Genomic DNA, 13,260 nt, shown 5'->3' with positions numbered 1-13,260 from the left:
CCTCCTACCATTCCCTCTCGAGATCATAGGAAAAGTGCTCTCTGGACTGACTTTTGTTGCGCTGAAGCGGGGCCTGTAGACAGAAGAGTGATCTATCTCTTCAGATCGCTTATAGTCGGATTTGTAGGGAGGATTTGAAACGCACCACCCGGAGGGCAGATGTCTTTTTGGATGACGGATTTTGACGACTAAACGCGCCCGGATTTAGGAAAACTCCCTATGCTTTTTACATTTTTATTTTCTCTATATTATGTACGACGAGGCAAGGCTCCACCTCCACCTCCACCTCCGACCACCAGTTTAGAACTTCTCTGTGATCTGGACATCAATGGCATCCAAATCGACCTCCTCGCCTGCGACAAAGACGCGCTTCACATAGAGGTCATCGCTCAAGAAGACTAGGTCGGCATCCGCACCGGTCTTGATTACACCCTTGGTCTCCTGGATGCCCAACAGTACTGCAGGATGCAGCGTCACGGCCTCAAGGGCCTCAATCAACGTGCAGGATGTATAATGGATAAAGTTTCGGATGCAGGCGTCCAGGGTGATGACACTTCCGGCAAGCGTATCTGTGCCCTCGATGTAGACGCGGTCCTCTTCCTTCGTGACGTTCATGTTCCCGAGCTGATAGTTTCCAGGTGCGAGACCCATGGCGGACATGGCATCCGTGACCAGGACGACACCTTCTGGGTGGGAGTCGTATGCGATCTTGACCGAATTGGGGTGCACATGGATACCGTCGCAGATCAAACCGTAGTATGGGCGGGGCAGATCGAAGCGGGAGCCCAAGAGACCGATCACACCGGGGTCGCGGTGGTGAAACTGTGGCATGGCATTGAACAAGTGAGTGATGAACGTTGCGCCCTTCTTGACAGCCTCCTCTGCCTGGGAGACATTGGCCATGGAGTGACCTATGCGTGTGTGGGAAAGTAAACGAGAATTAATGTCAGCAGACAAAGAAATCGAGGACCTCAAAGGGTTTGGACATCCTTTCATTTGTCACACTGTCAAACGGATAACCTAAAAAAAAATGTATTAAAGCACAACATACCGACAGAAACTGTGATTCCAGCCTTGACAAGATCGGGAATGGTATCCATGATACCCTCAAGTTCTGGGGCGCATGTGATGATCTTGACCGAGTTTTGATGCTCCTCCGACAGCTTGTTCTGTGCCTCGGGGGTGTCGCCCTCGAAACCATACACGTCCTTAAAGTCGGCGTAACCGTTCTTTGCAGAGGGCTGCAGGACTTTCAGTTCGTGGGCACCGATACGGGCTTCGTTAATGAAGGGTCCCTCGACGTGGGCACCGAGGATGGTGGCACCAGTCTTAACAGATCCAGCTCGTGGCTTCAAGTGGGACAGGACCTATTCATCATCACATACATTCAGTCAGTAAAGGAGATTCGAGAACCACGAGCACTTGAAGGGTTTGCAAATTGCAGACATTTGTAGGTTGGTAGTCGATTGCTCACCTGATGGTATACTGAGGCTGAGGATGAGACGATGGTGGGGCAGTAGGAGGTGGTTCCGTATTTGAGCAGACCACGGTTGACCTTCAACAGATCTTTCTCGTAAGTATCATGGTCAGATGGGACAGAAAAGTCTACTCCAAATGCACCTATGTGAGACAACAAAAAAAAACGAACAGAGGTCAGGGACACGGACATGCAAACAGGATGTTCATATGTTTTTTATCGACAGGTTTGCTGATTAGCCTAACGGCCATTTTGTTCCTTGTTGATGGTCCTGTATTGGCCGGCTATTCGATAAGCCAAAGGCGAGGCCATGGTGTGGGCGTGCCCTCTACTTTTGTGCCAATTGCGGGACATAAACCCTCTTTTTTGTCGAGAGAATTGCCAACAAACAAAAAAGATGATGACTGACATCACACACAAACAAATCGAATCACATCGCTCTGAATCAAAATGAACAACAAAAAAAATGGCTCTTGTGCCTCGATGCCAGGTATCTGGGCCACCAAAAGGAGAGTTCGCTGAGGTCCTGGTGGGAGGACAAGGAGGAGGAGGATGTACACATGCACGAGTGAGGGTAGGGAAAAGGCTGTGTAATGAAGGGCGTGGTAAAAATAATAAAATAAAAAAAAAAGAATAGAATAAAAAGCACAACATGTCATGCTTGAATATCCCTTCACAAACAACAAGAACGATAACTTTTTCTGTCCCCATGCTTTGTTATGAACAATGAACATAAAGCACCTGTGGCGAGGATGACAGTGTTCCGATGGATTTACAGCGCTGCTTACCGTTGATTTGAGCCTCGATGAAACCTGGGACGACGAGGAGTCCGCCAGCATCGAGGACGGTGTCGGGAAGACGCTTCTGGTACCAGAAGAACTTGTGGGGGTCGATGATTTTGCCACCCTGGATCCAGATGGCGTCATTCTCAACGATCTTGTGCTCGCGCAGGATCTTGCAGTTGGTGATCTTGATCACCTTGGGTTCATTCTCGGGGATGGGAGTGTGGGGCTCTGGAGAGGCAGGGGAAGAGCCGCTTAAGGATGTTGTTGTCTGGAGGGCAACTGGGTATTGCATGGTGTTTTAAAGGAGTGAGGGTTGAGTGGAGGGAGGTAATGAAGGAGACGGGGCGGAGTGAGAGGGGGCGGAGAGGGGGGAAAGGGAGAGGGAAGAGGGAGGGGAAGATTGGTGGCGGAAGAGAGTGTGGGGTAAAAGAGAGAGAGAAAAGAAGAGAAAGGAGAAGAAAGGAGAAGAAAGAGAAAGGGAGGAGAGGGAACTGTGTCGGGGGATAAATAAGAAAAAAAAATATCAAGAGGATGAGGGGAATGCGGGCGTCTGAGTGGCAAGAGATAACACATCTTATCAAAAATCAGACGAATCTCAGCCAGAGCCCGTCTGCGGGCTGTCCCTTATTGGCTGGCACCCCATGTTGGTCTCAACTTTATCCTTCTACAGCAACTGATAACTTCATTGTAGTCTCACGCTCTCTTGAACACCCTTCCTCTCTTTCATCTCGGATACCCAATGTAAAACAAAAATAAACTGGCCAAGAGCCCCCACGACAACGTTTATATCAACTATATAATAGTCAGGTCAATACGCAAAGCTGCGTTAACAAAGAAGAGTAAGAGCAAAAACAGGAACAGAACCAGCTAACAAACAATATGCGGATGACAAGTAGGCATCCGGTTGGGCAAAACTCATTTGTTTATTTGTTGTGTTTTTTTTTCTGAGCTACATCATCCCCTCTCTCTCTCTCTCTCTCTCTCTCTCTCGTTCTCTCGACGAACCCCTCTTCGGTTTCTACTTCGAGGAAGCAGGCATGTGTATGTATGTACCTGTAACGTGTACATTGTGGAGCGGTACACAAGAGGAGATACACTACTGATAAGATCTTTTTTTCCTTCATACCACTCTCAAGCTAAAAAGCAATTCCAGGCACAGATAGTCTGCATTGCCACGCCCACAACACCTGGTCTCCACTGTAAACATTACAAGTGAAAAGAATGGAAACAGAGCAAAAGGGCCAAGAAGAAAATAGGTAATAGCGATTCAAAGTGAAAATGGCACGCGGACAGCGGCGTGTCTTCCGCAATACCATCGGCATAGTTCATCGAAATGTCGCCTAAGTCTTGGATCGTTGACCATGACCTCTTTAATCGATGCATTTCAGTACTACCCACCACTGCTCTGACGCTATGTTTCCATTATTTTGCATCTTCCTCAATTGACACCCCTGCGCCACCGGTTATCGATCTTTTTTATTCTGCAGTCGGTTTGGGTGATTGTACCCATCGCCGATATTCGTTTGGAGTGAAAGCACTGTTTGTTCAGATAACAGTGCACAAGAATAAGCGAGCGTTAACATCGTAATGCTTGCAGGAAATACTGATAATGCAAGCTCGTCTTATCGAGGAGCCCTTCGTGTTACAACCAATATCCAGAAGCGTGGGTGTGTGCTTCTGAGCACAACCTTGGTTCGCTTATCGAGACACAAGAATATAATATTTGCCAAAAAAAAAAAAAAAAAAATACGTTCGCTTCACCGCTTCTGACAACTTTCTACAGGATAATTCGGATGGCCAGTGCATTTCACATTTTACATTTTGATGATGATGAACAAGACCTTGGTCGGACACTTTTTCTTGTTGGTCCCCAAGAGACTTTTTGATAGTAGTGTATATATACAAAACTAGATACATGTACAATGATGAGATCAAGCAAACATGCCAACCCCAGTTACTCTCTCTCTCTCTCTCTCCCCTCCAAGAATCGCTGCCTGTCCATACACGCCCCCCATCTCTGGTATAGGGTCTCTTGCCGCCTCCCATCCACATCTATTACCTCTATTACTCCAGCGGCCGCTGACCAATGAGGATGAAATAGTCAATGTAAGACTTATTCTCCTCACACTCACGGATCCAACTCTGGACCATCACATCAAAGGCCTTCTGAGCAGGCCCATTCGGCGTAGTCGTGTCATCGGGGATAAGTGCTGACTGCAAATTCTGAAAGATCAGCACCATGTTCTCTGCCATCGCCTGTCCGACCCGTCCGCCCCATGAACCCACGGGGATCGACAGTCGCTCCAGTTTGACATTCCGGAACCCAATCTCGTCTGATTCGCACAGCAGCTTCATCTTTTCACCTGCGAAATCAAAATCCAGTCCACGCTCCTCCTGCAACAGGCGTGAGCACCATCGCATCACCTCCCTCGTGCGCGCACCCGCTCGATGGACTCGCATGCAGGGTTCAAATAGCTCAATCCATCCTCCAGGCTTCATCACACGTTTGAGCTCCTTGAGCGCTACTGGCCAGTCATCCACCGTGAGACCGAGATAGAGGAAGCGCTGGTAGATGAAATCAAAATATTGGTTCGGAAATGAGAGTCGAGTCAACAGGTTTGACTGCGTGAACAGACAGTTGCTGGGAACAGGTTGATGAGCACTGGGGAACAGCTCGGGATTGATGTCGATACCATAGACTGTTGCGTTGGGGAACTCCTTGGCCATTTCCTATGCGGAATGAATAAAAATAAATCGTCAATAACATATTTGGAATCGCAATGTTTTGGTTGTGGAGCGGAAAAGATGCTTCCACAGCCACGTGCTGATGCGGGATACATGTGGAGGAGAGGACCCCTTGCATCCGGTGTTGACAGGCATCTGATTTTTCATGCACTCTGCTGTTTGGGCAACTTACCATCGTCCACTCTCCCAGGCCACAGCCAGAATCCAGAATTTTATCGATATCGTACCGAAGGGGCGCATGTGAATTGCCTCCGCCGATATATTTCCAAAGTGCATGCTGTCCCTTTTGACTGCAAACATGGGCGGGATGCAATATTCAGATAAAACTTTAGTCAGCAGTTGCTTTCTTGTATCTCCAAAGTCAGAAATGAATTGCAGGAAAAAAAAAAACACAACATCCCATGGGAGCAATACGAATTGTGCTCTGGCGACTATTTACCTGTCTTGGATATCCCGACTGATAGTAGAGAGACTAGAGGCACTGAACCGCCTCCTTGCCGCCATCCAATCGAATTGGGGTGGAGGTCGCTTTCGCACCTGCCGCTTTTCCTGACCGGTTGCCGCTGCTGCGCAGTCACCGCTAGCTGGATCAGCAGTAGCAGGGACATCCGCGGTCGTAAGGGATTGTGTGCGCTGAATAAGATCTGCTTCAGAGTCGCCAGTCTCGGTGTCGGACAGTGATTCCAAATCGTCGTCGTCGTCCTCCTCCAGAGACTCAATCAGGGACAGTCCCTGGGGATGATTGCCCAATAAGGATCGAAGTGAGGATAGGGTTGAACTAGGCCGATGATGGCGTGGCCCCGAGGGGTTGGCTGGACTGTAGCCGTCCATTTCTGAGGATGCATACCCATTGGTCGTTGACGTCTCCACTGGTGAACCGAGCGGGGGCGAGGAGCTGGTATTCGTGGACGAAAGGACCGAAGTGGCCAATGGTGAAGCCAGCTTGGAGCGAGACATCACCAATTTGCTAGCTAAAGGCTGCTTCTGGGGTGGTGCGTCAAGATGGACACTCTGTCCATAGTGATCATGTGCGTGAACACCCGTCTCTGGCTGGCTCATTCCTCTGGCTCGCGTGTTGGGAATTGGGGCGGACGAGTTTGTCCGGCTGCCATGGAGAGTGCAGCTATCGCCATTGTTTTGAGTTGTAGTCGAGATTGAGTTGAAACTAGGGGCGCCGTTCTTGCCATTAGTAGTCGGCGTGCTCCTGCTGCCGTTAAGTGACATAGTCGGACTTTGACCTGCATTAGCACCGAAGGATCGTACACCAAGACTTGAGAGCGTAGGTACGTTGGCATAGTCACTCATGTTGCGGCAGGTGTTGTTGACAACCTTGATCGAGATGGATCCGGGTTGCTGGTAGTACTGATGGGGGTGAAAGTTGTACTGGTGGATCAAATGAGTCGAGGAACGGGTCGGCTTCTGCTTCAGCCAGTCCTTGGCCTCGGGCGATGTCCCCAGCAGGGTAATATCCGCAGAGTGGTGTTGCTGTTGCTGTTGCTGTTGCTGCAGTAGCTGCAGAGTATGCTCTGAGCCGCGCCTTGGTGGCGTATATCCCGACATCGCGGGGCCCTTTCCGAGCTGGCTGTCATCGACGCTCACGGCACTTGTGTGACCATGCCGATGCTGGGTGATAACAATCGGAGTGGAATAGTATTGCCCCATCGAGGGCGTTGCGTGTGGAGGTCGTTGTGGGGTACATTGCTGCTGTGGAGAAGTGGGCAATACAGAAGCGGAGATTGCATCTGCAAGGCGCTCATCGTATCTGGAAGAATAAGGCAGGTCGCTCTGGTAGTTGCTCGAGGTTGGGGTTGTAGCCGAGGACGGGATGGAGAAGGACGGTGAGGAGGGACTGTGGAGCGGAAGTTCGGATACCCGAGTAGTGCTGCTGGTGTTGCTACTGCTCAGATAGACGGCGCTGTAAAACTCGTTTTGGTCAAGAGGATGGGGTAGCTGCTGAGCGCGAGAGGAGGACTTTTGGCGCTGCATGGGCAGGCCAGGGAGACGGGTCCCGTTGCTGTTGTTATTGCCGCCGTTGAGATAGACTCCGTTCGTATTGCCCCCTGAATTTCGAAGCTGCTGTTGCTGTTGCAGCTTCCTGTTCCGGTCAATGATCTTCTTTTTGGCCCTCCGAGTCAGCAACTCGCTGACCTTGTCATGGTCTGCGCTGGAGACATTTCCCATGGCTGTGGGCAAAGGGATGTGTGAGTGTGTGAGAGCGTGGAGGTGTGGAAATGTGAAAGAGTGGGGTGTGGGAGTGTGCTGGGCGAAAGTGTGGGGTAAAATGAGAGGGACAGGGCTAGCGCGATAACGAAGTACGGATATTGCCCTGAACTGCAATTCAGGAGGACTGGTTTGGACGAGAAGTTGGACACGATGTCGAATGTGAGAATGAAGGATGAACAGACAAGAGATGAATGGGATGAATCAACACAAGAAACGAAGACAGAAGACAACGTGCGTTTGGGGGTGCGTGTGTAAAAAAGAAAAAACGTTTAAAGTCTGTGGGGGGGGGAAAGAAACCCTTCATTTTTCTATTTGAATGAGTACAGAACCAAATGTAATGAAAGAGTCAGATGGGCCAACTGGCAACACAAATGCGCACACACAAACAACATCAACTCTCGACTCTGGTGGACAAAACACAAAACACAAAGACACAATCACAGATGTAGCATGCTATTGAGTTGCATGAAAGAGGATGCGATGGATGAATTATCGCCTTAGTCTGCTTGATAGCTCAATGGGGACATGCAGTGGCATCAACCCGTCAAATTAATGAAAGATGGAAAAACATGTCTGCCCGTCCGACTGCCTGCCTGCCTGCCTGCCTTTCAGCACACGACCAAGAAGTAGAAAAGTAAAAATAAGCAGCCTAAGGACTATCATAATGTGCAAGATTAAAAGGCTGTGTGCGAGTGACCAAGAGAGCACAACTGCTTGGCGAGGAAGAGTTTAGAGATGACCGCGGCGTAGTGTAGGGAAGAGTATATAGCCTACAAGTTAGGCCGGAAAAAAAACCTAAAAAAACATGGAAAAACACAGATACTGGCTATCGCGTCTACAATAACGTGCTTCTCAGTGTTCCTATACTCGCCTACAGCAGACAATGGAAATATGGATGGATGCGTCCCTAGGCCGATCCTCGGTCGGGAACCGGATCCCAATTGAATAAGTGCGTATTCATCACTCATCCTCCCTGTACGTCAAAGATGCTTCCTTCATCACGTTGATTGGGACGAGAAGACCGCGTGCTAACTTTTATTTTACACCAAACACCCCCTCAATGAAGTCGAATCTAGCCACCCAGGTTGCAATTCTCAGCGCAATTCGTCGATACATCCGCGGAGAAGGTAAAAGCCTGCGCGGCAAAAGATCAAGCGAAATAGCGTACTGGACGCCCTTTTGTTTTTATGGGGTACTAAAAGAAAACGATTGCCAGGGCCATTGCACGAAAGTTCGAATGGTACACTGATAGATGCACGTCTGAAATATAAACAACGTCGTTCGGTAGGCATATCCAAGTCAGGATCTAAGCAACCCGACTGCGGGAGGAAAAGGCAAGATAGTGTCTGCAGGCCTGCAGTTGGTTTTAACCAAGAATAAAGTGTGGGGAAGTGTTGAAAAATTTTGCCCGCTACGAGCTCACTTATCCATCAGTCGTAAATGGCCCGGTAGACTTGGAGTATCGAGTGATGCGGATGCAGAATCAAGCTATGAATTATTATTATTTTGTTTGGATTGAGAGCCCTGCCACTGCTGAGTGTGCCTGTGTGAAGGCAAGGGATAGCAGAGATGGAGATGTAGATATGTAGATGCCTTAGTCTAATCTGTGTTTTTTGTTGGTGGAAAAGTAAACAGCTTGCTGCAATTGCAGATGGGACGATCGTGGCCAAAGGCTCGGAAATGAAAAGGTTGGGCTTGCACCTTTGATGTCATTCGTGTTCCGCGCGCGCAAACGTATGAATTATGAAGTGAGCAGCAGCAGGAAGAACAGCAAAAACCGAGAGGATAAAAGTTCTAAATCATTCTCGCGGAGAGTTTTTTTAGGTGTCTTCTAGCAGAAGTTGTGATAGGCGTGAACTCGTGGCAAACCTCCTGCATCTTAATGTTCATTACCGTATGTGCACATGTTGCAGTTCGTTACGCGCTGCAACTAATTGAGCGATCGAAAACCTCTTCCTGTAGACCCACCCTTGTATGCTTTGCAGTCTGCAGTTACAATTACCCCTGTAGCTGCTCCTGTTGATGCTCAGGTATATGTACATGATTTCTCCACGCCTCTCCTTTGTTATTTCTTCTGTCTGACCGTCCGTCCACACACTACGCCCAAGCACATTTCTGCAAGACAAAACAACAACCTACTGCAGACATGCAACAACATCATTCGCCCACTCATGTCCGTGCTGTCGTACAGTACAGAATGACTGACTGGCTGACTGCTGATCTTTTTTTTTCTGACTTGGCCTTACGCCCTTTGCTCTCTGCATATTCTAACCCCGCCACGCTGCTCCGTGCAATCGCCACATGCCCGTTGGTCTGTCAAAAATGCCCTTGAACGACCAGGTGAAGTCCACAGCCATCATTTGCCTTGCTATTTCTTCCCCCTTTTCTTCCATTCAAACATCACATTACTATCTCATATATTATAGTCATCGCATCTTGTGTTCTCCACTCGCGTTGCAAAGAGGCGCAGCGGCTTTATAGTATCGCTATTCAAAGTAGGCTCTTCGCAGTTGTCTGCTTTCTCACTTGTCCCATTCACGCGAGACAGTTCCCCCTATATCTCTATTTTACGGAGTGCTACTTGACTTGCCATGGTTATGCCGAAGCAAAATAGCATTCTTGCAAAACATGGCAGGCTAATCTTTGACAAAGCAGAACGATTGCTGCAATGTACAAACCCTGACAGATGAGTGAGTCAATAACAAGCATTAAATTAGCCTCCTCCTCTTCCTCTTCTTCCTCATCCACAACGGAGATTAAGAGCTTGCCTGAGTCCAGGATATAATTGTCAGCCATAATTTCTTTTCCCTGTCTTTGTTCTCGTACCGTCTAAGTCTGTCGTATCCAGGGCCATGCATGCAGCCAATCGCTCTTTGCTGGAGCACAAAGAGGGAGCAATGCAATAGGCCTGATTGAACGAAAGGTACTACGACTAAGGTATTCCTTGGAGAACATGCTCATATCTCTTGTGATGTTGCAAGTTCGAACTTCGAGTTTCGGCGGCGCAAAACCAAAAAGATCCTAGTCATCTGGGGTTGAGGAGGTTTTTTTTTAATCCTCAATAGTTCACGCGACAGCGTCTCTTTATGCCAGCTCAGGTAGAGGGACCTGTTCGTAGTAGCATGAAACTTTCCGCTGAATAACTAAGAACCACAAAGACATGCCACGACTCTTGCTGAAGATCGAGATCGGGATTTGAGCCTTAAGATTTTATTCTAAAGAGGCCCAACGAAAACTCCGAGATGATCGATTGGCCCACCCACATTTTCATCCCACATACATTTTGACGCCAACTTTCGGATCGACAAAGACTTTCTCGACAATTTTTTTTCTTAAAGTTTATTGTAGGCACCGAAGAGGTTTTCAAGCAGCGCATAATACATATCGTATGAAATTCGAATTGAAGGTCTCAGCAAGGTTTCTTCAAGCAGTGCAAATGAATGAAACAACTCACATTATAAAATTTGAACAGGGGCGGTGTTGGGCTATGATGACATTAGTGCCTGGGGCAGGGCAACAGCCATAGGTCAATTATATTAGATATTCACGGCGATTCAAGGTGAACTGCCTACGGGTTAGGTCTCACATGTACCTTCATACGCTGGATGTCAGTACAGTCAAGCTTTATTTTTGTCGAGGACTTGTCCCCTTGAACGTTGGCGGTGTACATAGAAGGCAGCGCCATTCGAGTTTGGTGATAAAATCGCGCCAAGCAGGCAACCCTTATCCCTAGCCATGGAAATAAAGAAAAAGAAGGCTGTGCCTCGTTTTTTTCACTGTTATTGGACGTTGGTGTATTCCTTATTGGGTGTAAAGGAACAAAGTTGATCAAACTTGTCTGGTAGAGCACGCGCAGAAAGCACAGGCAAACAAAGAAGGAAGGAAAAAAAAACTGAAAATAGGCGCACGGCTGATAATAGCGACACTCCCAAGAGAAAGTTCAGCACAAAGTGAATCTATTTTAAAGGGTGTATATGGACAGTAGACTACTCTGTTTGTTTTGGGAACTGGTGCCATCCGCATTGTCGCATTGTCGTTTGGTTGCAGGCATTTGCTTGAGATTCAGTCCAGCTATATTTACCTCTGACTTATTTTTGTGTCTGGGTTTGCTGAGCAGGGCATGGGGCCAACTGCCGGTCGCGGCGGATTGTTCGATTATCCCATCTTGCAATTAAAAACGAAAAGACGTTGCATTTAATTCTAAATTGAGTTCTTTACGCCCATCTTTTCTGCGCGCTGGACCAGTCATCGCCCACACCTTGGTCTTCGTTACCGGGGATTCCCCAGGCAGGGGTGCAATGCTCTTCAGAGATAAACACTTTGTTTACAGAAACCATAAAATGAGCTGCTCTCGACCTCAACCCCATCCTCCTCCTCACTTTTTTATCTCTGAACTTGACTGCATAAATACCCTCCTTCTCCCCCACCTCTGTAACAGTACACACACCTTTTTCTGTCCAAGAAAAAAGACCACGTCCCCTTCCAACACATAAGAAACCCTGCCACTACACCTCCCTTCTCCCGAAACGCATACCCTACCTCTCACTCTCCTCTACATCCTACCATCTACATACCATATACAACCATGAAGATCAACACCATCCTCTCCTTCTCTGCCATCTTCTTGGCCTCCGTCGCCACTGCCGCCATGCCCGACGATCCCAACAAGATCGACACCTGCACCATGCCTGGTGTTGTTGCATTGACCTTTGATGATGGTCCTGGCTCGTACAACGACGCCCTCTTGGCTATCTTGGCCAAGAAGAACGTCAAGGCCACATTCTTTGTCCTGTAAGCCTCTGTTACCACCACTGCTGTTGCCACTCGATCTGCAACGGTCCATCCCAGGGGGAAAACCTCCCTTGATCTGCTTCATTTGCAACAACAGCAAAACGCGTCCAGTTGTACTCACCCCATCCACATGTTTCCCTCCCCTGAATTATTTCACAAACAGCGGCAGCATGATTGCCCAGGACGCTGGCCAGGCTGGCGCTCTCAAGAAGGTTCTCGCTGCTGGCCATCAGTTGGCATCGCACACATACAGCCATAGCAACATGGACCTCATGACTGTGGACCAGATGAAGAAGGAGATTACCGACACCGCCGAGATCATGTTCCTGAACTCGGGCGTCCGCCCTGCGTACATGCGTGCGCCTGAGGGCCGCTGCGCTGGGCTGTGCACCAAGACGATGACCGAGATGGGCTTGGTCATCTCTCACTGGAACGTCGACACCAACGACTGGCGCTTCAAGGCCCTGTCTGCCCAGGAGGCCACTGATAAGTCCATGGTCGAGCTCAACAAGGTCATCATCCAGGATTCCAATCCTGCTACCGATTCCTTCATCCTTCTCCAGCATGAGATCCACAAGTTCTCGGTTGATCTCTTGGCCGACCGTGTCATTGACGCTATCCTCGCCAAGGGCTACAGGTTCGTCACCATGGAGGAGTGCGTTGGCAAGCCCGCCTACCTCGGCGGATCCACCGTTCCCCCGACCACTGTGCCCGTTGTTCCCTCCGCCAGCACCGCCCCTGGCGCTGTTGTCCCCACCTCTGCTCCTGGCGGCGCTACCACTAGCCCTGCTGCCCCCGCTAGCACCGCTACCACTGCCAGCGGTTCTGGCCCTGCGACTTCTAGCCCCACCATCACCTCGAACAAGAACATCGACAGCGCTGCTGGAATTGTCAAGGCTGGTGCTTGGGCCATGGGCTTGGTTGCTGTTGTCGGCTACGCCATGTTCTAAAGTTAGGGCTGCTCATTGACCCCCCTTCTTTCGCCCAGCTCAATGTGACCATTTTGTTGAGGGGGGCCGTATGTCCATCCTCGCCTCCCGCTCCGGGGCCATATGCACAATGTCTCTTACTATAGACTAGACGCACAATCTACTACCACTTAATTTATCGCATAAACACCCTGGTTGACGTTGTAAAAGCTCGATTGGCTTTTTCAAACTTTCATTTATTGTTTTATTTTCACGAGGTACATTTGAACCATAAAATAGCTCGGTCCCTGTTTGCTTTGTGCGCGATAAA

At 49.0% G+C, this 13,260-nt stretch overlaps 3 protein-coding genes across 3 annotated transcripts; 1 reads left to right on the top strand and 2 right to left on the bottom strand.

Annotated features, from left to right (window-relative positions):
* Positions 1–143: 143 nt before the first annotated feature.
* Positions 144–2,764, bottom strand: BC939DRAFT_451011 (uncharacterized protein). Its single transcript, XM_051555598.1, has 4 exons — positions 2,266–2,764; positions 1,475–1,620; positions 1,052–1,367; positions 144–911 (listed from the first exon to the last, which is right to left on the bottom strand). Exons 1-4 carry the CDS (start codon positions 2,552–2,554, stop codon positions 301–303), a joined length of 1,362 nt encoding a protein of 453 aa, XP_051412410.1. The 5' UTR covers positions 2,555–2,764; the 3' UTR covers positions 144–300.
* A 1,562-nt stretch (positions 2,765–4,326) lies between these two features.
* On the bottom strand, positions 4,327–4,989 carry BC939DRAFT_396996 (S-adenosyl-L-methionine-dependent methyltransferase; the record flags this gene model as incomplete). The annotated part of the gene is made up of 2 exons (XM_051552325.1): positions 4,327–4,595; positions 4,650–4,989. 2 exons carry the CDS (start codon positions 4,987–4,989, stop codon positions 4,327–4,329), a joined length of 609 nt encoding a protein of 202 aa, XP_051412409.1.
* A 6,481-nt stretch (positions 4,990–11,470) lies between these two features.
* On the top strand, positions 11,471–13,159 carry BC939DRAFT_451007 (uncharacterized protein). Its single transcript, XM_051555597.1, has 2 exons — positions 11,471–12,021; positions 12,185–13,159. The coding sequence occupies exons 1-2, from the start codon at positions 11,816–11,818 to the stop codon at positions 12,969–12,971; spliced, it is 993 nt and encodes a 330-aa protein (XP_051412408.1). The 5' UTR covers positions 11,471–11,815; the 3' UTR covers positions 12,972–13,159.
* The last annotated feature ends 101 nt before the right edge of the window (positions 13,160–13,260 follow it).

Source organism: Gamsiella multidivaricata (assembly GCF_025024155.1).
Source record: "Gamsiella multidivaricata strain RSA 2152 chromosome Unknown BC939scaffold_31, whole genome shotgun sequence".
NCBI classification, from domain to species: Eukaryota; Fungi; Mortierellomycota; class Mortierellomycetes; order Mortierellales; family Mortierellaceae; genus Gamsiella; species Gamsiella multidivaricata.
Note: the sequence above shows the minus strand (reverse complement) of the source record. Positions and strands in the feature narration are given on the sequence as shown.

Excerpts from the sequence above, each read along its gene's own strand:
- BC939DRAFT_451011 (XM_051555598.1), bottom strand. The coding sequence starts at position 2,554 with ATGCAATACCCAGTTGCCCTCCAGACAACAACATCCTTAAGCGGCTCT. Across the intron at positions 1,621-2,265 it reads CATCGAGGCTCAAATCAACG|GTGCATTTGGAGTAGACTTT; the intron begins GTAAGCAGCGCT and ends TGTCTCACATAG. Across the intron at positions 912-1,051 it reads TGGAATCACAGTTTCTGTCG|GTCACTCCATGGCCAATGTC; the intron begins GTATGTTGTGCT and ends ACACACGCATAG.
- BC939DRAFT_451007 (XM_051555597.1), top strand. The coding sequence starts at position 11,816 with ATGAAGATCAACACCATCCTCTCCTTCTCTGCCATCTTCTTGGCCTCC. Across the intron at positions 12,022-12,184 it reads AAGGCCACATTCTTTGTCCT|CGGCAGCATGATTGCCCAGG; the intron begins GTAAGCCTCTGT and ends TTTCACAAACAG.